At 45.4% G+C, this 27623-nt stretch overlaps 1 protein-coding gene across 1 annotated transcript; it reads right to left on the bottom strand.

Moving 5' to 3' along the window:
• On the bottom strand, window positions 1–27623 carry Whamm (WASP homolog associated with actin, golgi membranes and microtubules). The gene is made up of 10 exons (XM_075952567.1): window positions 26975–27623; window positions 24224–24397; window positions 20567–20717; window positions 11434–11603; window positions 10187–10352; window positions 7622–7809; window positions 4762–4848; window positions 4536–4631; window positions 2415–2889; window positions 1–687 (listed from the first exon to the last, which is right to left on the bottom strand). Exons 1-10 carry the CDS (start codon window positions 27599–27601, stop codon window positions 398–400), a joined length of 2424 nt encoding a protein of 807 aa, XP_075808682.1. The 5' UTR covers window positions 27602–27623; the 3' UTR covers window positions 1–397.

Below are 27623 nucleotides of genomic sequence, written 5' to 3'. Positions count from 1 at the left end.
CATTATAAATACTGTTTATTATGAGTTTCTGTAGTGCTGATACACAAAATAAATTTTATTTAAATATTTAAAGTAATTCTGGAATATAATTTATTTGGATTATTGCTAAAATCATGTTCACATTCAAGCCTTTAAGTCTGAAGAACCAGTGTCCAAGCACATGGAAGTACATTGTCTAATGTATACACCACAGGGCTGCACCTCCAGCTCAGACAGTGCCTCTAGAGTGGACATTGTGACTGCCCACAGGTGGGTAGGCTGGCCGTGGGAACAGTACTGCCACCACGCCTCCACTCTTCTCCCCAGTGTTAAGCTACAGAGCAGTTTCTCAGGGAAGCCTTGCTGGTCTAGCTTTTTGGACATTTATGGACATGTCTGCCTTTGTCACCCGGAGGCCCTAGTGGTCCCAAGCGCCAGGGTTCTGCTCATCACTGTCGTCTGAGTCAGCAGACACTTTCTTGATTCTTTCCAGGGCTGCCTTGATGCTCCTCTCCAGGTCGCTGGTACTCGTCTTGCTGGGTTTCGCTCCTGCGTCTGGGTGGACTTTCTTCAGCTGCACCCCCTGCCTGATGGCCGCCAGAACTTGTTCATTGACTGAGGTGCGAGGAGGGGACAAGGAGGGCGTTTCTACTTTCCGGAGAGAAGCCTTGCCCTGCCGTATGCAGGCCAACACATCATACATAGAGTCTGAAATTAAGCAGACAAGTATAGTGAAGAACCAGGTTTCCAGGACACACATCGGTTCCTGCCATGATTTAATAAACCCACAGTGCAGCGGCCCATTGACAGGACGCTGGTCAGCTGTCAGCAGCACCATGATCCCACATCAATCAGTTTACCACCCCTTCTTCAAATGCACTGTAGCTCAGAGCCACAGCCATCCCGAGTTTTGTTGAAATGACTTCAGACACCCTACAGTGGAACAGCCCATCACTGGGTGAGACCTGGCTTCCTCTCAGTTGTCTCTCCTCCATTTCCTTTCCCACCAAACATCCTGAAAATGTGCCCTGCATTCTCTACTAGTCTTGGTGGTGAGTCAGTAATGACTCACCCTGACAACAGTCACTCAGAGTTCCCACACAAAGGCTGGAAGTGTTATACTTATCAGCCACTCTGTGAGCCCAAAGGGAGGCGCTGGCGCATTTCCTGCACAGCGTGTTTAATTCCACCCACCTTACCTGAGGTGGCTAAGGGCTCTATTTCTGAGAGTGTGAAATGCTGTCAAAACACAAATTAGCTCAAAGTTCTAAGATAGTAGTGAGGAGCTGTTTTTACAACTCTGAGACCCTGAGGGTAAAACCTTTCCTTGCTTGTCAGACACAGGGCATGAACACAGCCACTAACTTAGACGTCTACCAGGTAAGCCTTCAGGATTAATGGTCATTTCTGGTTGGGGACTGAAGAGCTGGGTGATGGCTAACTAGTCTCCTCCATTCTGGACTCAACGCCTCACCTGATTACAACCCCACTGAGAACTGCTTAGGCAAGTTCCATAATCAAGTCCACCCTTCTTACTCTGCGGTGCTATACAGTGTGAGTAGATCAGAGCCTCTCCCGAAACTGTGCATTCAACCTAAGCTGAGAATACTCCTGCATCTAAACTCGAATCTGGGCAAACAGGAAATCGCTCTTCGTTGCATGGTACTGCAAGCCCTACCGATGGGCTGCCTGCCACCTAAACCTGCAGGCGTTTTCCTTCACAGCCTGTTCTGGGCATGATGAAGGCCTGAACTCAAAATAAGCAGAGCGCTCAATTAACCAAAAGCAGCATGTACGTTCCATGGGCTTCATGCTCATCCCTATCCCAGGAATTGTGTGTTCTAGGTGGAGCAACATACTCAGCCAGAGCATAGCATTTTACCAGGGTTTATCTAAGACAACCCTCCTAAGCAGCAGGCTTTGAGTCTTGGCAGGTTTAGGCCAGTTTCCCCAAAGGCCAATGTCTGAAGCCACAATTAGAATTATGCATGAGAACTGTGGCCCTCACTAAACAAAAACGTGAGTGTATTCAGTATGAAGAGAAAAGCTGGCCCAATTTTCCAGTATTCTCGATTAAATTCAACACTTAGTTCTGTGGATGACTCAGAGGTGTAACAAACACCATTTAAAGCTGTATTGAGAAACACTGGCTGAACTCAAATCCATGCTGAAGTGGGGGCAGGCTGAAGTAGACTGACTCTTTAACAGCTTAGGGGTGTCACACTGTACAAGCAGCAAATGCAGAGGTGTGTTTTCAGGCTCGTTAGCATGTCAAATTCAATCTCACCTACAACAGTCATAATAGGAGTAATACCACGGCAACAAATGCGGGGTATTTTGAAACAAGAGAATTTTGAAAAAGATTCTAAATTGAAACTGAGACTTCAGCAGCATGAGAACCCACAGGGAGCAAGAGCAGGACCGTAGTGAATTACCTGTACGCTGGAAGCTGTCCAGACAATCGCATGGTCTTTCAGCAGCCGCCTCGCACGCTAGAGACAGTGGCTGGGCCTCTGTTGCTGAAGTCCTCAGTCCCAAATTCTGATGAGTGGTGGCTTGAAAAGAGGACAGAGTAGGGAGAGGAAGTGGTGGAGGAGGAGGAGGGGGTGGTGGTGGAGGAGGCGGTGGCTGTGGTGGTAGTGACAGATCCTCACTGAATCGGGACAGTGTCTGGTCACCAGCTGGAACAAAAACCTGAAGAGGGATGCTGCCACCGGCGTCTTGATGTTCCGGGGTTTTCCTATTAGCTTCAGGTAAGGGGGAAGCAACACTTCCGTTTTTGCTAGAGGCAGGATGATCTGTTTTGTGATGAGCTGTTGAGGACCTCTTCCGAGAGCGTCCACCTGACAGGTTTGGCACCCTGGGTTCTGAGCAGGTCGTTTTCAGTGCGGAATGAGGAGCTGGACACCTCTGAGGATGAAAAGCTAGTGAGAGACTTGCCACAATGTGGGGCATCAAAATGGTGCACCTCCACAGACGTGCCCTGTGCACGGGGCATCCTATCACAAGAACTCTGGCCGCCCACACAACCCACGCTGCCGAGCCTGTTTTCACAAGCTCAAGGAGCACTGCCCACGTGGCAGCGGGAGCACCAGTCGTGCTGCCTTGAGGTGGGGACCACCCTGGGCCACAGTGAAGCCCTATCTTTTTCAAAAAAAAAAAAAAACAAAAACAAAAACAAAAGACAAACAGGAAAAAAAAACAACCCACATCTATAGTGTTCAACTAAGTGACCATATAATACTTAACCTCTCTTTTTTTTTAATATTTATTTATTTATTATGTATACAATATTCTGTCTGTGCATATGCCTGCAGGCCAGAAGAGGGCACCAGACCCCATTACAGATGGTTGTGAGCCACCATGTGGTTGCTGGGAATTGAACTCAGGACCTCTGGAAGAGCAGGCAATGCTCTTAACCTTGGCCTCAGCAGAGCCCTAGGGTTGCAGCTGCCCCTGCTTCCTCCACAGCGATAGTTAGACATTTGTTAAAAAGAAAAAGAAAGCTAGGTAAGGTGCTTGTGCAAACAAGAGAACCTGTGTCCAACCCCCAGAGCTGAGGGGGGAGGCTGTGCAGCTCCTGGAGCTTGCTGGCCAGTCAGCATGGCCTACTTGGTGAGTACCAGGCCAATGAGACATCCTGTCTCAAAAACCAAGGTAGAGAGCTCCTGAAGAATGGCCACCTGAGGCTGACCTCTGACCTCCACAGGCATGTGTGTGCTTACACCGACACACTAAAAATAAAAATGGAGAAGCCAGCTGAGACTGAAGGCAGTTCAGAGCATTCAGAAAAGAGAGCAGGGGCCCAGATATGTTGTGATATCAACAACAGCAGCTGTAACCAGGCAAGTAGCACACACCAGTATAGATAGCAGTTGGGGACCAATGCAGGATTGAATTCTGGGCTACTCTGGGAGTCATGGTTTGAAAAGCATGACTCACCTATTTGAATGCTGGAGCGAGTGTTTAGGAAGGAGTAGGTGTGTCGCTGGAGGGAGGCTTTGAGCTGCCAGCGGCAGCCATGATGACAATGGCCTAGCCCATGAAAAAAGTGTAACCAAGCCCCCAGTTAAATGCTTTCCTTTATAAGCCTTGGTAGTGACACCAAAGGGTGTCAACAGCCTTGGTAGGGCTGTCTCTTCACAGCAAAAGAACAGCAGCTATAGGGTATATCTAAGAACCTACCTCAATCCAAAGAAAAGAAAAGCTGGCAGTGGGTTCACATTGTGGCTTCCCTAATTTTTGTTCTTTATCAATAATAGCATTTTTTAAAATTCTATGTTATCAGGTTGGAAAGATGGCTCAGAGATTAAGAGCACTGCTCTCCCAGAGGTCCTGGGTTCAGTTCCTAGCAACCACATGGTGGCTCACAACCATCTATGAGATTTGATACACTCTTCTGGAGTGAAGGCACGCATGCAGATAGAACACTGTATACATACTAAAGTAAATCTTTTAAAGAATTTCTGTTATCTGTTCATAATACATTACTCTTTTCTAGGGTGGGTGAGGCTCATCTCCCCAGATGACAGTAAGTGAGTCTTTCTAGAACTTACCTCCCTATACGCTTTTAGTCGCTCAAGTGTCTTCTGGCGTTCATGGCTTATCCACTCTTTTTTCTTTTGCTCCTCTTCTTTTATTTTGTCTCTTTTCTGTATGTAAACAAACACATTCTTGTAAAGGCGCAGGGTTCGTCATGTATGTATGCACAAGGAAAGGAGGCCCACCCTCATTGGTCCTGGCTGTGTAGTTCCACAGGCTGACCCAGCATCAGGTACTCACCATCTGAATACTGTGGTGCTGGTGAAAACGGCTCACACTTTGTTTAGCCTGCTGCAGTCTGAGCCGATGATTTTCTTGGCAGTGATCCTGGGCAGATAACACAAGTCACATACATGGTTTTTTAGTAAAATATGGGCTGGAGTAGAGTTGGAAACACTGCATTTTTACTAACATGTAAGGTATTCAGTTTCCAAAGAGGGTCAATAGCAGGTCCTTCCCTACAGTTATGTGACGAGGACTGCCCACAGGTGTCACCTGTTCCCAGCAGAGTGCTTTGAGAGATGAAGTGTCTCAGCCATCTGTTTCATTACTTTGTTTGGGGGGGGGGGGGCACATGCCATAGTGCACACCAAGAGGTCAGGGGACAACTTGCTGGAGTCTGTTTTCTCCTTATGTCACGTGGGTCCTGGTCATCATGCTCGGCAGTGGATGCCTTCATAGGGCAACCATCTCACAAATCCGTCCTAATGCAGCTGTTTAACCCACTTCCCCATGTTATAAATACTAATTATATCCCCAAACATATCTATAAAATGGTAGCCCACCTAGAAATACTTGGGAACTACATTAAAAAGTGTACTTCTCCCTTGCTCAACCACTCCTCATGACCCAAGAGCAGTAACGCTAACATGACCGAGTGTTCATCTGCGTCCACGTGCACATACATGCATGCAGACACACATGCACAAACATAAAAAAACTAAATCTTAAAGAAGTTGGCATTTTGCCCTTGAAAGTGGCCAGGCTGTGATTCCCACCGACAGTGGCGTCTGAAACGGGACTTCAGCCTCCACTCTGTTAGCCAAGTGTTTTCCAACCCAGTGGAGAGCTGCCGGGCTGCAGAGGAAGGGACACCACCCGCAGGTTGATGGCCAATGCTCCAGTTCAGTTTAAGACAGTGTTCTCAACCTGTGGGTTGCAACCCTTTTGGGGTCAAATGACCCTTTCACAGGGGTCACCTAAGATCATTGGAAAATAGATATTTACATTATGATTCATAACAGTAGCAAAATTACAATTACAAAGTAGCAAGAAAAATAATTTTATGGTTGGAGTCACCACATCATGAGGAACTGTATTAAAGGGTCCCAGCATTGGGAAGGTTGAGAACCAGTGACGGTCTAGAGGACACTGTCCTGACAGACGAGCATCCATCCAACCAACTACAGTAGCACTGAACTGGGGGGCTGAACCACATGGCCCTAGCTTGGGCTTTCTTAAGTGTGGGGCAAAGGGCAACAGCCTGTAAGTTGTCAGACCATCTGAAGAACAGCCCCTAACCCAGAGACTACAGCTCTGGAGCACAGACCTGCAAAGACTGTTCCCGGAAGTTAACGTTTGCATGGAAGGCACAGCTGGGCATCTGTAATTCAAGCCACTGAGCGGAGGCCAGCAGGCAGCCTCAAAACAAAGCAGGTTGGGGCTGGGATATATAGCTCACTGGCAGAGCACTGGCCTAATAAACAATCCCAAATGGCAAAAAAATAATTCCAATAATAAAGCACAATAAATATGAGCAATTAATGAAGTATAGGAACTTTCTCTTCTACTGAAAAAAATTATTATTTCTCAGTGTTTTTATGTAATTATCTTGTTTTAGAATTAAGGGAGCAAATGAGTTTCATTCTACTTTGTTTTTGCTTTTTTTTTTTTACTTTATTGGTCTTTTGCTTGTTTGCTTTTCATTTTTTATTTTGTTCTGTTCTTTAAGAGAAAGAACATAAAATTGGGTAGGGAGGTGGGGAGGATCTAGGAGGAGCATGGGGATCAAAATATATTGTATAAAAAGCTTTTTTTTTAATTAAAAAAAAAGAAAACAAGCCAGGCAGTAGTAGTGCACACCTTTAATCCCAGCACTTGGGAGGCAGAAGCAGACATCTTTAAGTATAAGGCCAGTCTGGTCTACATAGTGAGTTCCAGGACAGTCAGGGCTCCACAGAGAAACCCGTCTCAAGTAACAAAAAAACAAAAAACACAAAGAAGAAAAGGAAAAAACCCACAAATCTTTGGGTTTTGTTTTTTAAGTTTTGTTTCACGAAACATAAGGTCTAAAGTAAGACGAACGTTGCATCTGTGACTGGCTTCATTTTCATTATCTATAATTTAGCTTAAAATTTATCCTGTACAGGTGATTATTAGTTTCTCCCTAGTGTAGTAAGTTTATTTTATTTTGTGGCACCGGGGATTGAACCAAGAACCGTATGCACGCCAGTCAAGCTTCTACTGCTGAACTACAGCTGCAGCCATTGCTTATTTCCTCACTGGAAACAAGGTCTCCATAAGTTACACAGACTGGCCTCAAGCTTGCCTCAGCCTCTCAGGTAGCTAGGATTTCAGGCCTGAACCAGCAGTGCCACACCACACTCCCCCCGTTTTGTTTTATTAATATGCATGGGCAGAGGTCAGAGGGTAACTTCGGGTGTCGGCTTTCCTCCCCCATGGTTATGGGGATGAAGTGAGGTTCTCAGGCTCCTGCCATAAGCGCTCTTCCGAGGCCCCCACCCTTATTCTGATTATAAAACTACTATGCACAGAGTAGGAATTCAATAAATAATTACCAAATGAACTAATTAAAAATCTAGATATTATGGTAAAAACTTAAATCTCAATTTTTTTTTTAGCATTTTAAAATGGGGACCTTGGAGGAGTGTTTAAGGGGAGGGGAGAGGCAGGGAGGGGAACAGAGAAAAATGGAGAGCTCATTAAAAATCAAATATATATATATTTGGCTCTAGCCACGGAGACAAATATACAAAGAACATTAGTCATGGTGTAGGTAAACCTTTTCAATGCCCTGTGCCCTTTACCCTCCCATTAAAGTGAAAGCCTAGAAGGAAGGAGGCCAGCTCGTGGAGCGTACCTTTCTGTTCCTGAGGCGGGCCCTCCTGGCAGAGATGCGGCCCCGCTGAGCCTCCAGCCGCTGGCACTGCTGTCTTAGTGCGCTCAGCTCCCCGTTCTCGCCAGGGTGCAGCTCCGGGCCGTACGCCAGGCTCTTCAGCTCCTCGGGACTTTCACAGGGGTCGTAGTAGATCACTTCATCCTGTTTCTCTAAACAGATTAGTGGTTTTCTTAGGAATGTCTTACTATAAGAAAATAATTCAAAAACTGTCTTTAAATGTAAAGAAAGACTAGCTGTATTACATCTTGTAGAGGAAAACAGCATTAGAATTACATATGCACACTTCTTACATAGCTGCATACAGTGACAGTTTTCTACCAGACATGTTCCATGTGCTGGAAAAAGCATTTTAATGGCCACATAGTATCCACTAGTTCAAGCATTCTCAGAATGTCCCCGTGTTCATGGTGATAAACATCTCTTTGCACCCGTGTGTGTGTGTGTGTGTGTGTGTGTGAGTGTGAGAGAGAGAGAGAGAGAGAGAGAGAGAGAGAGAGAGAGAGAGAGAGCCTCCTTCCCTAGCGAATGAAGTCATTTTTAAAAACCATGCCTGTAACAACCCCGAACCCTGCAGAAGCACATAGACTACAAAGTTTTCTATGTCCTCCCCAAACCAGAGTCCCATCCCGAAGGAAAACACCCTTCCAGGTTAACTACTGAAAAGTAAAAGTTCCCCTAAATGTATAAAATGTTCACAACTGAAAAGAGCTGCAAAGGTTTTGGATATCAAGATTAAACCAACCAAATGCTGAGGCCATGTGTGAGGATCATTAAACTTGAAGGGGCCTGGAGAGAGAGACTGAATGAAGATATGGAGGGACCTACCATGATCTTGGGTAGGAGGAATCAAAACTGCAAGATGACCATTCTCCCCAAGTACTAATTTTAAGCACAATCCCAATCAAATGTCCAGTGAGTTTTGTTTGTTAGAAGTTGCCAAAGTGATTCTAAGCTTCATCTGGAAGAATAAAGAAGTGAGAGCATCAGAGGACGTGGAGCAGCAGGGTCCCGGGGGTAACACAGGAGTGCAGAGCCCACACCAGGATGCCTCCGACCAACCCACTGTGGTCAGAAGGCTCAGGGCCTCCAGTTTTTTAAAAAAATCAATGATCGGGCTGGGCAGAGATGGCACATGCCTTTAAACCCAGCACTCGAGAGGCAGACAGATCTCTGAGTTTGAGACCAGCCTGGTCTACAAGAGCTAATTCCAGGACAAGCTCCAAAGCTACAGCAAAATCCTGTCTCAAAAAACAAACAAACAAACAAAAATCAATGATTGGGACCAATTTGGGGAGAATAGTATGACCAACAACTGAATACAATCTGTAGTGTGGAAAGGATTCTAAGATAGAAGATACGGCTGGCATGACTGGGGACAGTAGTAAAGCAGGGCATGGTGGCGCCACCTACAGCCCAGCACCTGGGAAGTGAAGACCGAGGATTTAGGCCATCATTGACCACAGAGCAATGCAGAGTCCAGGCTGTCAATTACATGAACCCATCAGTAACGTGTGTGTGCACGCGTGTGTGTGTGTATACAACAGCAGGAGAACTACAAACTACTGGGAGAGAAAGGAGACACAGGGTAGGTAACAACCAAGGGTAGTGGGGTGTGAACACGAGCAAAGCACAGGACACGCGTGTATAAACTGGGTTATAAAGTGTAAAGGTGTGCGGTGTGGTGGTGCACATCTGAGACCCGACCCTCAGGGCTGAGGAAGGAGGCTGCAGTGGGCTTGAGGCCAGCTACAACTACATGGCAAGACCCTGTCTCAAAACCCCAAAAAGAAGAGAAAAATGGGGGAGAAAAGAAAAGGCAACATCTCAAAGAAAAATAGCCATTAAATTATTAAACTGTTTTCATTATCAATTATAATGAAGTAAACAAAGGCTGTGGTGCCATCTTCTCCCCCAAGTGTCTGGGGTGCAAAGAGAACAGCATGGACACGGAAGGCCCTCATCTGCTGCTGGGCGCCCTTCTGTGCAGCCTCTCTACGGGCTATTATGAAACTCAGAAGAGAGAAATAATAGAGGGAAGAGGAAGATAGATGTATTTCAAATTTCTACCCTAGCCTTTTTGGTAGCTACATATTAAAGTGTTAGTAAGCATTGCCCTTAACCCAACCATTCTATTTTTAAATATTTATCTCATAATTTAGATATTCTCATAAATTATCATCAGGAATCTGTGGACAGGACATGTACAAAAAAGATTTTCTGCTGCACCAATGTTCAAGATAGGGAGAGACCATAAACCACAGTATGCCTGGAAAACGGACACTATGTGGCCATTAAAATTCATAGTTTTCAAAATTATTATACTTAAATGAGTCTATTGTATATTAGGTAAAAATGAGGTAACTTGATAGAGTATTGAATATACTGTCGAACAATAAACATCCTAAAGAGAAACTAAAAACAGGCAGTAGCTGTAGCAGGTCATTCATAAGACTAAATTGATAATTGGTCTACATGTCCTCAAACATGTGACTCGACATTTCATTCTGACATAAACGTGAATGTTACCTTTTATAAGTCTCTTAACAGAGTCCAACCGTGTGACAAGGATCGTCTCCTCACTTCTCAGGATCTCAAGTTTAACCTCATACAATTCCAGCTGAATCTCGTAATACTGTATTTCCAGCTCATCTACAGCATCTATGGTCTTTCCCTGGACTGGAAGTTCCTCCACCTGGTTGTGTGCAGAGAGGAATACATGATTAGCATAGTAAGCACCCTGGCCTTGTTCTGCTCTTCCAACTCTAAGGAAGGAGTCAGACAAAGCACTCACATCTCAAGAGACAAACTCGAATGCATTCAGTGTGCTCTACATACACTCCACCTTAAATCAAGGCAACACATTTGCGGTCTAGAAACATTAAATGTTAGCACTCTTAAGCACCAGTGTGGCAATACTGAAGGGGCCTTTGGAGGTGATAGGTCTGATGAGGTTGAGGGGTGGGACCCTGTGGTGGGAAGGCTCTTAGTGGTGCTTCCTCTCATGGACAGGAGAGGCTGTGAGCACACAGCAAGGATGGCCACAGCCAGGAAGAGAGCCCTCAATCTTCGGTGTCTATCTCCAGAGCTGTGAGGAATCATTAAGTATCTTTGTAGTCAGCCCAACTATGGCATCTTCTTACAAGCAGCTACTGACAAGATTCTGCTCTGAAGTCCCAAGACTATGGAAATTCTTACCTGACTAGGAGCCTATGAAGAGCCACTTAGATTAAGACATAGTGGAGCCCTTGTTTAGCTACGATGGGCTGGGGCTCAGTGGTGGGATACATGTTTAGCACCTGTATGCAAGATGTTGGCTCTAGGACACTGTCACACTGTTCACAAGCAGAGGCATGCAGATACACACACGTGTGTGTGTACAGGAGTATTTACTGAACATACTGCTGGACTGGTTTTTTTTTTTTTGGGGGGGTTTTCGAGACAGGGTTTCTCTGTGGTTTTGGAGCCTGTCCTGGAACTAGCTCTGTAGACCAGGCTGGTCTCGAACTCACAGAGATCCACCTGCCTCTGCCTCCCAAGTGCTGGGATTAAAGGCGTGCGCCACCACCGCCCAGCTTTGCTGGACTGGTTTTTAAAATAAATCTCCCACTTCAATCCTAAACTCAGTGTTACAAGCAAGTCCTGGGCTATATTCAGAAACATCTTGAGAACATATCTACTGGAAGCCTGTGCTGGAAAACACAAAGGGAGCTCGTTACCAACGCCTAGGAGGAAAGGGCAACATGCCTTTAGAGGGTTGTGTTTGTCTGTCTTACCTTCCTCTGGATTTCGGCTCGCCTGTGGCTGAGACACAGTTCTTTGGCTCGCATCAGCTGCAGAGTCTCCCGTGCTAACATGAGCTGGAGATTTTCTAGTCTGGGCATGGCTGTGGCCCAGGCAGCCTGGCCAAACCTCTTCCGATCCTGCTCCATTTGTTTCTGCATTCCTGAGTTTGTAATTAATAAAATAAAACAGAAGTACAACTCATTAATGAATCCTGGGTTGTTTCTTTGTTGCCCCTTCTTCAAACTAAAACATCCTTTCAACACCGCTTGGTCATTGATAGGAACTCTAGGTATTCAACTGAAAAGCAGGCCAATAACAGCTCATTATCCACCTCACCAGCCACCTGCTTTTATAGCTTGGTCCAGACTACTTCTGTGACTGACGGGTGGTGTGGACAGTCTGATCAACATTAAGATCCTAATAAACGGGTGTGCTGGTTAGTTTCTGTCAACTTGATGCAAGCTAGAGTCCCCTGGGAAGAAGATCAATTGAGCAGTTGCCTCCATCAGGCTGGCCTATGGACATGTCTGGAGGGCATTTTCTTAACTGTTGATTGATATCAACAATCAAGGGCAAGGAGGGCCTAGCCTCCCTGTATGTGGTCCCCAAATGTGTAAGAATGCAAACTTAACTTCAGCCAGGGAAACAGCCCCCAGCTCCAGCAGATGCTCCCTGAGAATCCATGGCCACTGTGGCCAAGGAAGCAGGTAGGCTAACTGAAGATCTTCACCTCTTTGTAGGCAGAGACTGCTTTCATTTCCAGGCCACCCAGACCCAAATAATCACATAGAAACTATATTAATTACAACACTGTTTGGCCAATAGTTTAGGCGATTTCCTAGCTAGCTTTTATCTTAACCCATTTCTATTATTCTTTGTATCGCCACAAGGCTGTGGCCTACCAATAAAGGTTCTGGGCATCTTTCTCCTTTGGCAGCTACTGGCATCTGACTCTGCCTACTTTCTCTCTAGATCTCTTCCAGCCTGGCAATATTCTGCCCTGCCATAGGCTGAAGCAGCTTCTTTATTAACCAATGGCAGTAAAACACATTCACAGCATACAGAGGGGATTCCCACATCACCTCTTCTCCAATTCCAGTGCTCCAGTCTCATACCTGGCTCTGCAGACCACCTGCTGAAGCCAACCTCCCCGACCTCCACCCTGTCTCCAGTGGGCCACACAGATCTTCCCCTCCAAACTCTCCCTCTCAGCCCACCCCAAATCATGCCTTTATCCCAGTTCCCAACTATAACAGGCACTCCCTAGGAGCCCACAGGCCATTCCAGACGGGGAAGCAGGGAGCTAACTGCAGATCTTCACCTCTTCCTCAGCTCCTCTAAGTCCCTTCCCCAGGTTTCATCCCCACTCTGCAGCAGATCACCTGCTATGGCCTCTCCTCACTCTCTGCCCCCATTCCCAGGGGCTAAGCAAATCCTGGTAGAACACTAGACTTTCCTCCCTCTGGGGAGCACCCTGCATCCCCCTCCTAGCCCATTCCTATTACAGTCAGCTCCCACTACCTAGAAACACCTGGAACCCGCAGTGGCCACATCTGTCTCGATCCTAGATGAATTTCCTAACAGGCAACACACAATCACCACACTCTCCAAAGAACCAGAGAGGGCAACAGAAACCAAGGAAGGAAACCCTCACCCAACAAAGACCAGTATCAGCTCCTAGAACTACAATCTTCCCAAACCCAGATGCCTAGATGCTAGCATAAAAACACAATAACAGCCAGGACAATGTCTCCATTAGAGTACAGCAACCCTACCACAGCAGGGCCTTAGTATTCAACATAGCCAAAAGACAACAAAAAGACCTTAAAATAACCTTTATGAATATGATAGAGGTCCTTAAAGAGGAAATTAATAAATTCCTTAAAGAAACCTATGAAAGAAGCCGAGACAGCAAACTCCACAGGAGCAAGATCCAGACCAAGGACATTTACAGAAACAGACTGAGCCAGCAACCTAGGCTGGAGCAGGCCTGAGACAGTGAACTCCAAAGGAGCAGGAATGGATCCAGACCAGGGACATTTACGGAAACTGGACTGAGCCAGCGAACTCCACGGGAGCAGAGCAAACCCCAGGAGCACCAAGCAACCTCCAGGAACAGAGTGACCATCGGGGTGACTGGAACCATGGCACTGACTGCACCACAAGGAGCAACCATTTGAGCCTTGGCTTCACTGGCACCTGGAAGACTGACCAGAGTCACAGACAGCCCCAGCTACACCAAATAGAGGAAAAGATGGGTAGACAAGGTAAGAACACATGCAAATCAATAACTGAGATTCCATCTCACACCTGTAAGAATGGCCAAGATCAAAAACACTGATGACAACTTATGCTGGAGAAGTTGTGGGGAAAAGGGAACTACCTTCCTCAAGACCCAGTAATACCACTTTTGGGTATATATCCAAAGGATGCTCAATCGTGCCACAACTATGTTCAACTATGTTCACAGCAGCTCAACTATGTTCACAGCAGCTTTGTTTGTCATAGCCAGAACCTGGAAGCAATCTAAATACCCCTCAACTGAAGAATGGATAAGGAAAATGTGGCACATTTAGACAATGGAGTACTACTCAGCAGAAAAAAAAATAACCACATCTTGAATTTTGCAGGAAAATGGATGGAGCTAGAAAACATTATTTTGAGTGAGGTAACCCAGACACAGAAAGACAATTATCACATGTACTCACTCATAGGTGGTTTTTAAACATAAAGCAAAGAAAGCCAGCCTACAAACCACAATCCCAGAGAATTTAGACAACGATGTGGACACTAAGAGAGACTTACATAGATCTAATCTACATGGGAAGTTGAAAAAGACAAGATCTCCTGAGTAAACTGGGAGCATGGGGACCTTGGAGGAGGATTGAAAGGGGTAGGGGAGAGGCAGGGAGAGGAGCAGAAAAAACTGTAGAGCTCAATAAAAATCAATTTAGAAAAAAGAAACACTGCTACAGCTAAAATCACACATTAACCCTCACACACTGATAATGGGGACTTCAATACTCCAATGTCACCAATATAGGTCATTCAGAGAAAAACTAAACAGAAATGCTAGGTCTAGGGGGCTGGAGAGATGGTTCAGTGGTTAAGAGCACTGGCTGCTCTTCCAGAGGTCCTAAGTTCGATTCCCAGCAACCGTTACATGGTGGCTCACAACCATCTGTAATGAGACCTGGCACCCTCCTCTGGCGTGCAGGCATACATGGAGGCAAAATGTTGTATACATAATAAATAAATAAAATAAATAAATCTTTAAAAAAAACAGAAAAGAAATGCTAGATCTAACTGATGTTATAAACCATATGAACCTAACAACTATTTACAGAACATTTCACCCAAATACAAAAGAATATACCTTCTCCACAGCTCAAGGAACTTTCTCCAAAATTGACCATATACTCCAATACAAACTCAAGAGATGCAAGAAAATTGAAGTAACACACTGTATGCCATCAGACTACCATGGATTAAAGTTGGATACCAACAACAAAAACAGAATGCTTACAAACTCTCTACTGAATGAAAAATGGGTCAAGACAGAAATTAAGAAATTAAAGACTTTCTAGAATTGAATGAAAATTAATACATAACATACCCAAACTTACAGGACACAAAGAAGGCAGTTCCAAGAGGCAAGCTCATAGCAATAGATGCCAACAGAAAAAAATTGGAGCAATCTCCCACTAGTGACTTAACAACACATCTGATAGTTCTAGAACAAAAAGAAGAAATCACATCCAAAAGGAGTGGACAGTAAGAAATAATCAAACTTAGCTGAAATCAGTAAAACAGAAACAACATTAAAATACAAAGAATCAATGAAATGAAAGAGTTGGTTCTTTTTGAAAAATCAGTAAGATTGATAAACCCTTATCCAAATTAATTAAAAGGCATAAAGAAAATACCCAAATTAACAAAAGCAGAAACAAAAGAGGGACATACAACGGACACAGGAAACCCAGACAATAAGGAAATACTTTAAAAAACTGTACTCCACCAAATTTGAAAATCTAAAAGAAACGATTAATTTTCTCAATACATACCACTTACCAAAATAAAATGAATTGGACATGTTCCTTCTATTTCTATTTTGTGGAATAATTTGAGGAGAATTGGCATTAACTCTTCTTTGAAAGCCTGGTAGACTTCTGTACTAAAACTATCTGGCCCTGGGATTTTTTGGTTGGGAGACTTTGTATTTTCCTGCCCCATCCTGCTGTGGCTTCTAAATAATCATTCAAAGGCTTAATATCAATTACAAACTGCTTGGCCTATAGTTCAGGGTTATTACTAACTAGCTCTTACGTTTAAATTAACCCATGTCTATTAATCTATGTGTTGATATGTAGCCATGGCTTTTACTGGTCTGCTGGCATCTTGTTTCTTGGGTGGCTAGTCTCTTTCGACTCCGCCCCTCCCCCCCCCCCCCCGTTTTCAGTTTGGCTTTCCTGCCAGCTATATTCTGCCTTGCTATAGGCCAAAGCAGCTTTTATTATCAACCAATGAGAGCAACATATATTCAGAGCACAGAAGGGTTACCCCCACAGCACTGTTTCTATTTTGTTAGAGGTTATAGATCAGTTTAGATTGCTTACCTAATGTAGAGTTTACTTTGGTAAGTGGTATGTAAAAGTGGATGACTGTATGCAGAAGAATCCAAATAGATACACACTTATCACCTTGCACAAAACTCAACTTCTGATCAAATGGATCAAAGACATCAACATAAAACAGATACACTAAACCTGATAGACAAGAAAGCAGAGACAGGCTTAAAGGCATTGGCACAGGAAAAGACTGTCTGAACAGAACACAGGCACTAAGATCAACAATCAATAAATGTGATCTCATGAAACTGAAAAGTTTCTGTAAAGCAAAGGACACCGTCATTCAGACAAAGCATCAGTCTACAAAATGGGAAAAGATTTTCACCAACTGCACATCTGATGGAGGACAAATATCCAAACTATATATAAAGAACTCAAAAAACCCAAATATCAAGAAAACAAATAACCCAATTTAAAAAAAATGGGCACAGACTACAGAGAGAATTCTCAATAGAGAAAATCCAAATGCCCAAGAAACACTTAAAGAAATGTTTGATATCCTTAGGCATCAGGGAAATGCAAATCAAAACTACTCTGAGATCTCATCTTTACACCTGAGGATACTGGTGAGGATGTACAGTAAGAGGAACACTCATCCGTTGCTGATGGGAGTGCAACCTGTACAGAACTATGGAAATCAGTGTGACGGTTCTTCAGGAAGATGGAAATCTGTCTACCTCAAGATTCAGCCATACCACTTTGGGGCATTATACCCAAAGGAGGCTTCATCCTACCACACAGACACTGGTTCAACCATGTTCGTTGCTGCTCTATTCATAATAGCCAGAAACTGGAAATAACTTAGATGTCCCTCAACAGAAGAATGGGTGAAGAGAATATGGTACATTTACATATCATACATATTTCTCAGCTGTTACAAAAAATGGCATCATGAAATTTGTAGGCAAATGGATAGAACTTGAAAAAAATCATCCTGGCCGGGCGGTCCTGGCCGGGCGGTGGTGGTGCACGCCTTTAATCCCAGCACTCGGGAGGCAGAGGCAGGCAGATCTTTGTGAGTTCGACACCAGCCTGGTCTACAAGAGCTAGTTCCAGGACAGGCTCCAAAAACACAGAGAAACCCTGTCTCGAAAAACAAAAACAAAACAAAACAAAACAAAAATCATCCTGAGTAAGCTCAGATCCAGAAAAAACAAATACATTATGTATTCACTTATATGTGGACTTTAGCTGTTAAGTCAATGATAACAAAGCTACAATCTGAAGAACCAGGGTTATTTATAAAGGAGGGCTAGAGGAGACAAATAGATCTCATTAGGAAAAGGAAATAGAATAGTTAGTTATGGATGAGACGCTGGAATGGGAGAGATAAAATTAAGGCCATCTGAGCGGTAGTGTGGGGTCCTAATCCAGTAGAGGCCCCCTAAACATTTACACATAGAAAGGTGATCTAAATAAAGTTGCCAAATAATGGGGAGATAGCCCCAACTGGCCATCTTTAAGTTATCAAATAAATCTTCCAATACTGGGATTGGGCTACGTCTAATTGAACTTTTGGCCAAAGGGGTCCAGAGGGAATCCTCAAACAACCAGGCAGTTGCAAAGACTATAGGTTGCTCTCCACAAACTGACGGTATAGTGGTTAAAATAAAAATGGTCCCCATAGGTCCAAAGCCTGTGGCACTATTAGGAGGTGTGGTCTTGTTGGAGTAGGTGTGGCCTTCTTGGAGCAGGTGTGGCTTTGAGGTCTCAGACACTCAAGCCTGGCCTAGTGTGGCACGTCTATTCCTGCTGCCTATAGATCCAGATGTAGAACTCTCAGCTCCTTCTCCAGCACCATGTCTACCTTCATGCCACTATTGCTTCCCACCATGATGATAATGGAATAAATCTCTGAACTGTATATAAGCCAGCCCCAATTAAATGTTTTCCTTTATAAGATTTGTCATGGTCATGGTGTCTCTTCACAGTAATAAAACCCTAACTAAGGCAGATAAGGCCCCATTACAGAAGATAACACCTATACGACTCATCAAAAATGGAGAAGTCAAACTGGTGCCTACACTGAGCCTTTACCCCTATTTTCTAGTGTCTTAAATCCAGGAAGGTACTCTGCATGCTACAATAGTGCTGCAGAATTATCCTTCTGCACACTGTGAACATCTGTCACTCCAATTGGTTTCATAAAAAGCTGAATGGCCAATAGGTAGGCAGGATTTTGGGGGCAGAGAGGATGCTGGGAAGAAGGGTAGAGGCAGGGAGTTGCCAGCCAGATGCAGCAGAAGTAGAAGATGAACATGCTGTGCTGAAAAAAGGTACCACCATATGGCAGAGGGTAGATAAGAAATATGGGTTAATTTAAGTGGTACGAGTTAGTTAGTAACAAGCCTAAACTATCAGCAGAACATTTATAATTAATAATAAGTCTCTGTGTGGTTATTTGGGAGCTGGCTGGCAGGACAGAAAGGTCCACCTACATATAAGAAAGATATAAACACCAACCCAGCCACAAACCTTTGATCTACAATGGTGTCCTGACTGCAAGATATGCTAGGGTAATGATAGCACACAGCTTGTGGGAGCAACCAACCAGTATTTGATTTGACTTAAGGCCCACAATGGAACTCGTATCCAACATTGCTTGGGTGACCAAACCTAAGACTAGATAGCCCAAGGTCCTAGGACAAAACCAAATACTACTGTTCTTAAAAAAAAAAAAAGTAGCCAGGCATGGTGGTGCACATCTTTAATCCCAGCACTCAGGAGGCAGCCACAGGTGGACGTGGACTATGGAATGAGGCCAGAGCTACATAGGGAACTCTGACTTGAAAAAAACAAAAAAAGTAATAAAATTACTTCTAAGGACATTCTGCTATACTCATAGATCAGTTCCTTGCTCAGTCATCATTAGAGAAGCAGATGGAAAAAATACAGAGACCCAGAGTCAGACATTACTACAGAGTGAGAGACTTTGGAATGCTTGGTCCTAACAGGGATGTCGCCATGAAACCCCTTCCTCAGGACTCAGGGAACCCCGTGAAGGAGGAGACAGAGTACAAGTGCCAGAGGGCACGGAGGACAGCAGAAGAACAGGTCCTCTAGATGAACACGATCGATGCACATAGGAACTCAGAGACTGAAGCAGCACAGGGCCTGCACAGGTCCGCACCAAGTCCTTCACATATACATTATTATTTCCATTTTAGTGTTTCTTTGAAATTCCTGAGTGCATGAACAAGTGGGTCTCTACTTCTTGTGCCTTCTCTTGGGCTTTTTCTTCTGTTTGTTGTTTTGTTCAATTCTGATGTATGAGTTTTTGTTTTGTCTTATTATATTTTATTACTAACCCTTAGAAGCCTGTTTGTTTTTTAATGAGAGACACAAAGGGGGTGGATTCAAACAGGAGGTGAGAAGAGGAGAAACTGAGAGGAGTAGAGGAAGAGGAAACTAATCAGGATATATTGTGTTAGAAGAAAATCTATTTTCAATAAAAGATACCAAAAAAGGAAGGAAGGGAAAAAGGAAGGATTCAAGCTAGCGATTTGAGCAAGCAATGAGAAGCCAGTAAGCAACATTCCTCCCTGGTCTCAGCTTCAGTTCCTGCCTCTAGGTTCTTGCCTTAGCTTCCCTTGGTGAAAAACTTAAGATGAAAGAAACCCTTTCCTCCCCAAGTTGCTTTGGTTATGGTGTTTATTACAGCAACAGAAGTACTAAGACAACTGGAACTTCTACCAATCGTTTTAAAAGATATTAAGGGTCACAATTTTATACATAAAAACATATCATAAATGACATATATACATGTATGTATATATGTGTGTGCATATGTATGTATGTATGATGCTTTAACAAGAAGATTTTTTTTTTTTTGGTTTTTCGAGACAGGGTTTCTCTGTAGCTTTGGAGCCAGTCCTGGAACTCCCTTTGTAGACCAGGCTGGCCTCGAACTCCCAGAGATCCGCCTGCCTCTGCCTCCCGAGTGCTGGGATTAAAGGCGTGCGCCACCATCGCCCAGCAACAAGAAGATTGACAGACATGAGGTTTCCTATTTAAGTCTAGTGTGACCCCTGCCTAGCTGGCCAATATTCTTGCTCATAAAAAGCTCCCCATGCTTTCTGGGACCCAGCCCATGGTCATGCTTTAAGTTCTCCTTCTCCTATTTGCCAAGTTTTCTTAAGCACAGAGCCCTTGTAAATGCCCAACTCCTCTCCACTCCCATGTACTATTCAGGAATGGTGCAAGTACACCTCTCAGAGGCCTGTATGAGCACCCCAATCAGACCCAATGCTTTCACAGGATCTCAGAGCCCTGCTTTTCATCTTCAGGGTTGTTTGCTGCCCCTGCCATTTACCATGTGCTGAACAAACTTATCACAGACTTTGTTCACCAGGCTGGAGATTGTCATGCTTATCCTTCTGCTGAATTCCCAGTGCTCAGCAAATGTGGTTCCTGATACTGATGATGCATGCCAATGTAAATAAATGCCAGTAAAATAAATGTCACATATATCTTAGTACAGTAGTTTTAGTATTACCTGTTAATGCTGCTACTGTTTCCTTAAAATAATTCACAGTGACATCTTGAATAGAAACCACTGCTTCTTCAGCCCGTCTGGTCCATTCATTGGCTTCCTTCTCCAGGGAAAGCACCCTTTTAGGACCCAGGTCATCCTCACTCAAGGACTTCTACAAAACAGTCATGTACCACCATTAGGAAACTGGGAGCGGCTGTGTAGACTACTGCTTAGCTGGCTGCTGAGTAGGAGGGCTCTGGTGGGCTCGGTGCAGGCTCCACTGACAAAAGCTGTCCTCTGGGCATGGAGGGGAAACCCTGACAGGGCGCGAATGAGACGTCTGCTGTTTGGTACTCAGAACTCAGGCTGCTTTTGCTGTAGTTCCTTTTAGGAACCTTAAATACTTAGTACTTAATGCAATACGGTCACCTAAAAGATACTGACATCTATGTATTTTGCCATTTGCAACTATGGGCTGAATGTTTGTGGGCCCTGAAGTTCATATATTGAAGCTTAAATCCCCAATGTGAGGGTAATAAGCCATGAGGATACAGCTCTCATGATTAGGATTGATGCCCTTATAAAAAGGAAGAGGCATAATATCTCTCTGCTCTTTACATCAAGACAGCCAAACACTAGCAAGCAAGTACCCATCACCAGGTCTGCTAGCACCTGATCTTTGACTTCCCAGCCAACAGAACTGCAAGGACAAAAGCCTGTGCGCTGTTCTGACAGCCTGAACCAGGGGCTCCTGTGCATCCAGCGTCCTTCTACAAAGCTTAAGACAGTGACGCTGGTGTCGGTTAGTGTTACAGAAATGCAAGTCAGTGCTACAAGATACCACTCCAACCCACTAGGATAAAAAGACAAATAGAACAAGCATTGAAGGCAGGCATGGTGACACATTGTAATCCCAGCATTTGGAAGGCTGAGGCAGGAGAACTGATATGAATCAAGGCTGATATGGGCTGTATAGCAATATCTGATCTCAAAAAGAAACAACAAAATATACCAAGTGCCCACACTTAGGTGCACTAAGACGGTGCACTTGATTTGGGAAACAGTCTGGCAGCCTTCAAAAGGTTAAACTTTAAAAAAAAAAAAAAAGATAAACATTATCAGGTCCAATTCCCAGTACATACACAAGAGAAACCAAAGCATGTAAGTCAAGTATAATCCCACACTCAAGAGGCTGAGGTAGGAATTCTGCTGTGAATTCAAGATCATCCTAAGCTACACAGTGGGTGTCAGGTCAGCCTGAGCTATAGTTGAGATCCTGACTCAAAAAAGGGGAGGAGCAAATAAATAAATATTTAAAAAAAAAATTTGGGCTGGAGAGATGGCTCAGTGGTTAAGAGCATTGCCTGCTCTTCCAAAGGTCCTGAGTTCAATTCCTGGCAACCACATGGTGGCTCACAACCATCTGTAATGAGATCTGGTCCCTCTTCTGGCCTGCAAACATACACACAGGCAGAATATTGTATACATAATAAATAAATAAATAAATATTTAAAAAGAAAGGGGAGGAGGCAGCACAGGTATGCATACACATATGTTGATGGCAGCATTATCGTAATATCTAAAAAGGGTAAATGACCCAAGTGTCTGACAAGGGAGACTGGGTAAGCAAGATGCAGTATGTTCTTATAATGACAGTTATCTGCCAATAAAAAGAAATGAGGTCCCGATGGCTATGGCCAACTCTTAAAATATGCTAAGTGAGAAAGCAGTCACAAACCCACATCTGTTGTATAGTTCCACAGACGTGACTTTTTTTTTTTTGTGAGACAGGGTTTCTCTGTGTATCTTTCTTTGGCTGTCTTGGAACTCACTCTGTAAACCAGGTTGGTCTCAAACTCACAGAGATCCGCCTGCCTCTGCCTCCTGAGGGCTGGGATTAAAGGTATGCTACACCCATGCCCGACTTTATGTGACATTTCTTTTTTTTTTCTTTTTTTTTTTGGTTTTTCGAGACAGGGTTTCTCTGTAGCTTTGGTGCCTGTCCCAGAACTAGCTCTTGTAGACCAGGCTGGCCTGGAACTCCCAGAGATCCGCCTGCCTCTGCCTCCCAAGTGCTGGGATTAAAGGTGTGCGCCACCACCGCCTTTATGTGACATTTCTGTGGACTGGGGAGATAGCTCACAGGGAAAAGTCCTTGCCTTGCCTGAGTTCGGATTCTAGAACCTACCTAAAGTAGATTCCAGAATCTATCTAAAGCCAGACACAATAATGTGTTCACAATATAAATGTTGTGCCAGAATAGGCAGTGGAGACAGGAGATCTCCAGCAGCTCACACACAAACAAGCACATACACACACATCATATACACAAAGATAAAAAAATAAAAATAATAAAATTTCCACAACAGTCAAATACAGAGACAAAGTAGATTAGGGACTGCATGAAGCTGGAGAAAGTGAGAGATGACTGCCTGTGGGGATGAGGTTTCTTCTGAGGGTAAACAGTATCCTAACATTATTGCTGGCAAGATGGCTAAGGGGTAAAAGCTCTTGCTGCCAAGCCTGATGACCCAAGTTCAATCCCGGGAACCTACATGGCGGAAGGAGGAAACCCATTTTCCACAAGCTGTCCTCTCACCTCCACACATGCGCCCCCCACACACACACGCTGTCCTCTCACCTCCACACATGCGCTACACACACACACACACACACACACACACACACACACACACACGCTGTCCTCTCACCTACACACACACACACACACGCTGTCCTCTCACCTCCACACATGTGCTACACACACACACACATGACTTTCCCAACAGTGATGGGAACAACCCCGTCCGTGGGTTAGAGCAGCATGTACAGAACAACTTCCTGCCGAGGTCACCAAAGCACATATGCGAAGATGGCCCAGTGCAGGAGCAGAGCAGGGATCTGTCTGCTGTCTCCTGGGTCTAGCTGGTTGGACAAAAGGCAATATTAACAATGCATTTTCTAAACGGGATCACCCTAATGGAGTCAGAATGGCAGCAAAGACTAAAGTTTAAATTACTGAATTACAGTTCAGGGCCCATTTCTAAGAAATCTACATGTGTTCTTACAGGAGAAAATAAGCTAAAGGAAATACACATCACATCAAACCACCCATCAGCAGGGACAATGTCGATGCTTCCATATCTGCGGATTCCTCGGGGGACTGATAAAATGAGCAAAGTAATCTCTCTCCTTTCAATCCGTAACCTCCCCTCTTGGGGGAGAAGGCTTGCACGTGCTCAGCAAACAGACCACCACACAGCCACAGTCCCAAGCCCACTCTTTGTTTTGACACTGGGTCTTACTAAGTTTCCCAAGCTGGCTTTGATTCTCATTGCCCAGGCAGGCCTGAGCCTACCTCCTGCACGGCTAGATTTACAGATCCGTGCCACCAGGCCTGGTTGCTGCTGTTGTAGCTTGTGGTTTTATGTCCAGGGCCTTAAAAACACTGGCACGAGTTCTACCACTGAAGAACGCTGCCTATAGTCCCAGCACTTGGGAAGTGGAGGCAGGAGAATCAAGCACTTAAGGCCAGCTTTAGCTACATGGTAAATCTGAGGCCAGCCTAGGCTACATAAGACCCTTTCTATAAATAAATAAAAATTATACGTGTGTGTGTGTGTGTGTGACTGGAAGGATAATACACGACAGGTAGAGACAAAGTATCAGGGAACATACCAAAATATCAAGCTTACATGAGGTCGCAACTTCCCGCATATCTCTAAATGGCTGCAGTAAATACTGGAAGAACATGGTTGCCATGGTAACTAATTCCTGATATGCTTCATCTTCCTCTTGATAAACTTTCATTAACTCTACCATGGTGTTGGCTTTTCCGTGATCTTGAAGAACCTAAAAGAAAAGACAAAAGTGTAAATAATACTAGGCATTTAAAACCATACAAAAAAAAAACAAATAAAAAAAACCAATATTCTCAACTTTAAACCATCAATTTTAAACATTAAGTAAACATGAAAATGTTCTCCAAGAAACCCAGCAACACAAGCGTGGGTAAGTAAGATGGCTTGTCCATGGAATACCACCACTACTATGTTCACATTCATACAACAGTGTTGTCTTGGGGCTCTTTAATAATATGAGGACTCAGTAAAATGGCTCAAGCCTATAATCCCAACACTTGGGAGGCTGAAGCAAGAATTTTACTGAGTTTGAGGCCAGCCTGCCTGGGCTAAATCACTATTTCCAAGTCAGCCTGAGCTACAAAGCAAGGCCCAGTCTCAAAACACACAAGCAAAAACACTATATACACTTCTGTGGACTCTAACCCCATGTGTAAGATGCAGATGGACAGGTGATTTATGCCCATGAGCAGCTCAATAGTATGAGCTAGGTTAGAATTGTAATAGCTGGGAAGGAACTTGAACTTGGGGGAAATACAAACGTTAAGAGATTAAGTGGAAGGGGGTAAGAATCTAAGAAATTCTGAGCTGGTGGAACGGACCTATAACTCAGCTACTTGGAATGTCAAGAGTGAGTGGCTCGGGCCTTAATTACAACCACTTTGGGAGCTGAATCTGGTTCATCCTGGAGCTGAAAGTTTCTAAAAAGCATGGGATATCAGAAAAGTAGAATAAGGCCTACAAAGCTGGAGTGCAGGGTGACAGGAGGGGTGAGCAAGAGGCTAAGCCTGCCTGAGCTACCGAGAGTTCAAGGCCGCCCTGGGCAACTTAGCTTCTGCCTGAAAATAAAGATGCCGAGGAGGCAGCTTCGGTGGCAGCGGGTTTGCTCGCATGCCCAAGACCCAATCTCCAGCACTGACTGGTATAAAATGATCAGTTAAGGTTCCAAACCTGGCTTGTCTAAAAAAAACCTCCCGCAGTTTCCTCGTATTATAAAGTGAGATCATCACGGAAAGCAGGTATGTGAGCCACACAGCATACAGTGATCCCGGCTGAGCTAGGTGGGGTGGCAAAAGCCTATAATCCCAGCACTTCAGAGGCTGAAGCAGGAGGATCACCAGTCTGAGGGTAGCCTGGGCTACACAGTGAGTTCCAGAACAGCCTGGACTAATATGTGAGACCCTGTCACAAAACAAAGACCCCACTAACAGAATCCTTTTATAAAGCCGTTTTAGCTTTAAAGGGGTCCTTCTATATTTATCTTAAGATAATATACAACAACCAATATTTTGCTATGTGACTAAATTCTTCTCACACCTCCCGTTCCTCAAAACATAGGAAAATCATTGCTTACTAATGGCTGTCATAATTAGCTTCGGTTCTCACCTGACATACCTGGGAAAAGGGACCCTCAAGCGAACAACTGCCTCCAGCAGAGTGGCTGTGGGTACATCTGTGGGGCATTTTTACTAATTGCTAAATTGATAGAAGAGGACCTAGGTCTGGGCAGGTGGTCCTGGACTCAGGCAGCTGAGCAAGCCCGAGAAAACAAGCCAGTAGCCAGCCTTTTCGTGAGGATGAACTGCAACCTGTAAACCAAATAACCCCTCTCTGCCCCCAGCTGCGTCTGGTCAAGGTTTGCAGAGAACAAACCCAGGAGAAACGGGAAATGTCCAGGGAGTGCCCGTGCACAGAATGAAGCTCTGACTCTGGGCTTTCTTCGGGAAAATGTTGCTGTGTAAAACATATACGCTCCTTAAATCTTTCAGTGAACTTCTCAATGCCTCCCTTCCTTTAGGGTCTAGGTTTACCACACAAATAATGAATTGGTGTGTCCCAGACTACCTCCTTCTGGACCAAAAGAGCCTTTCTATGGTTGCCACTCCAAACTGACGAATGAAGCCTCACTTGCAAGGGCTTTCCATTTGATAGTTATTGCTTAATGAGTGACAATAAAACTATCTTTTAAAAGCCATTCCTCCTCTAAGATGCTTTTTACCCACCTCTCACCTTCCCCAGAGGACCTGGAATTGGCATTTAGCTTATGTTTTTATTTCCTACGGGAACGCGTTGTTTTCGGTTTTGCTTTCAATATCTCTGGGTTTTCCCCATTACAACATCCTGCTCCGCTAAGATCAGGGAAAAGGTGAAGGACTGAGGCTGGCTCAGATCTGCAAGCAAACTTCTTTCTAAACCACTAATGGTGGCGCTCGCCAGCAACCCCAGGATTTGAGAGGCTGAGGCTGAGCACTGCTGTGAGTTCAAAGTCAGCCTGGACCACAGAATGAACCCTGTTTTAAAAAAACAAACAAAAAGAGAGAGCGCGCAGGGCGTGGCGCGGAGTCGCACTCTGATAACCCCAGCATTTGGGAAGGGGAGACAAAGATGAGGAATTCAGGTCACCCTAGGGGTACCTAAGATCCCGCCCCCAGAAAACAAACACACGAAAACTACTCCGCTGCAAAGTCTCGGGCCTCCCCCTCCCAGCCGAGGCGCAGGTGCACTACCGTCACCCGGTTCGCCCGGTGTCCCGGGGACCCGCCCTCCGTCCGGGGTCAACGCCGCGTACCTGGCGCAGCCGCGCGGCCGCCCCGTCCAACCGCGCGCGCATCGTCCTCTCCCGGAACTCGCGCAGGCCCTCGTAGTCGTTTGGGTCGCCCGGGGCCGGGAAGAGCACGTCGCGCACGGCGGCGCCGCCGCAGCCGTCGGCCGCCTGGCCCAGGTAGCGCTCCAGCTGGTGGCAGAGCTCGTGCATCGCCGCGTCGCCGGGGTCCGCAGGCGCCGGCCACACGAGCGGCCACACGAGCGCCCACAGCCCGCGCCCCAGGCTCCAGCCCCCGCCGCCCGCGGCGTCCAGCTCGGGTGGCAGCGGCGGGAAGCAGCACTCCAGCGCCGGGCACAGCGCCGCTAACTGCCGGTGCGCGCCCCGGAACCCGGCGGCCGACAGCAGCCCGGCCCAGCTGCAACCCCCGCCGCCGCCGCCCTCCGGCGGCCCGCGTCGCCGCTGCGCCGTGCGGTCGTGACAGGTGACGGCGAACTGGCCCTCCGCGGCGTTCCAGGCCACCAGGAAACGCAGCTGGTGTCGCTCGGGCTCCCGGAAGAGGTCCTCGCGCAGCGGCACCCAGCCTTCCAGGCTGTCGGGCTGCTCGCATGCCATGGCCGCCGCGGACCCCCAGACCCCGCCGGGCCGCGACATTTTTCGCGAGCCGCTACAGCTC

Source organism: Microtus pennsylvanicus, chromosome 18 (genome assembly GCF_037038515.1).
Source record: "Microtus pennsylvanicus isolate mMicPen1 chromosome 18, mMicPen1.hap1, whole genome shotgun sequence".
In the NCBI taxonomy this organism is placed as follows: Eukaryota; Metazoa; Chordata; class Mammalia; order Rodentia; family Cricetidae; genus Microtus; species Microtus pennsylvanicus.
The sequence above is the reverse complement of the archived record's forward strand: the minus strand, read 5'-3'. Positions and strand labels throughout refer to the sequence as shown.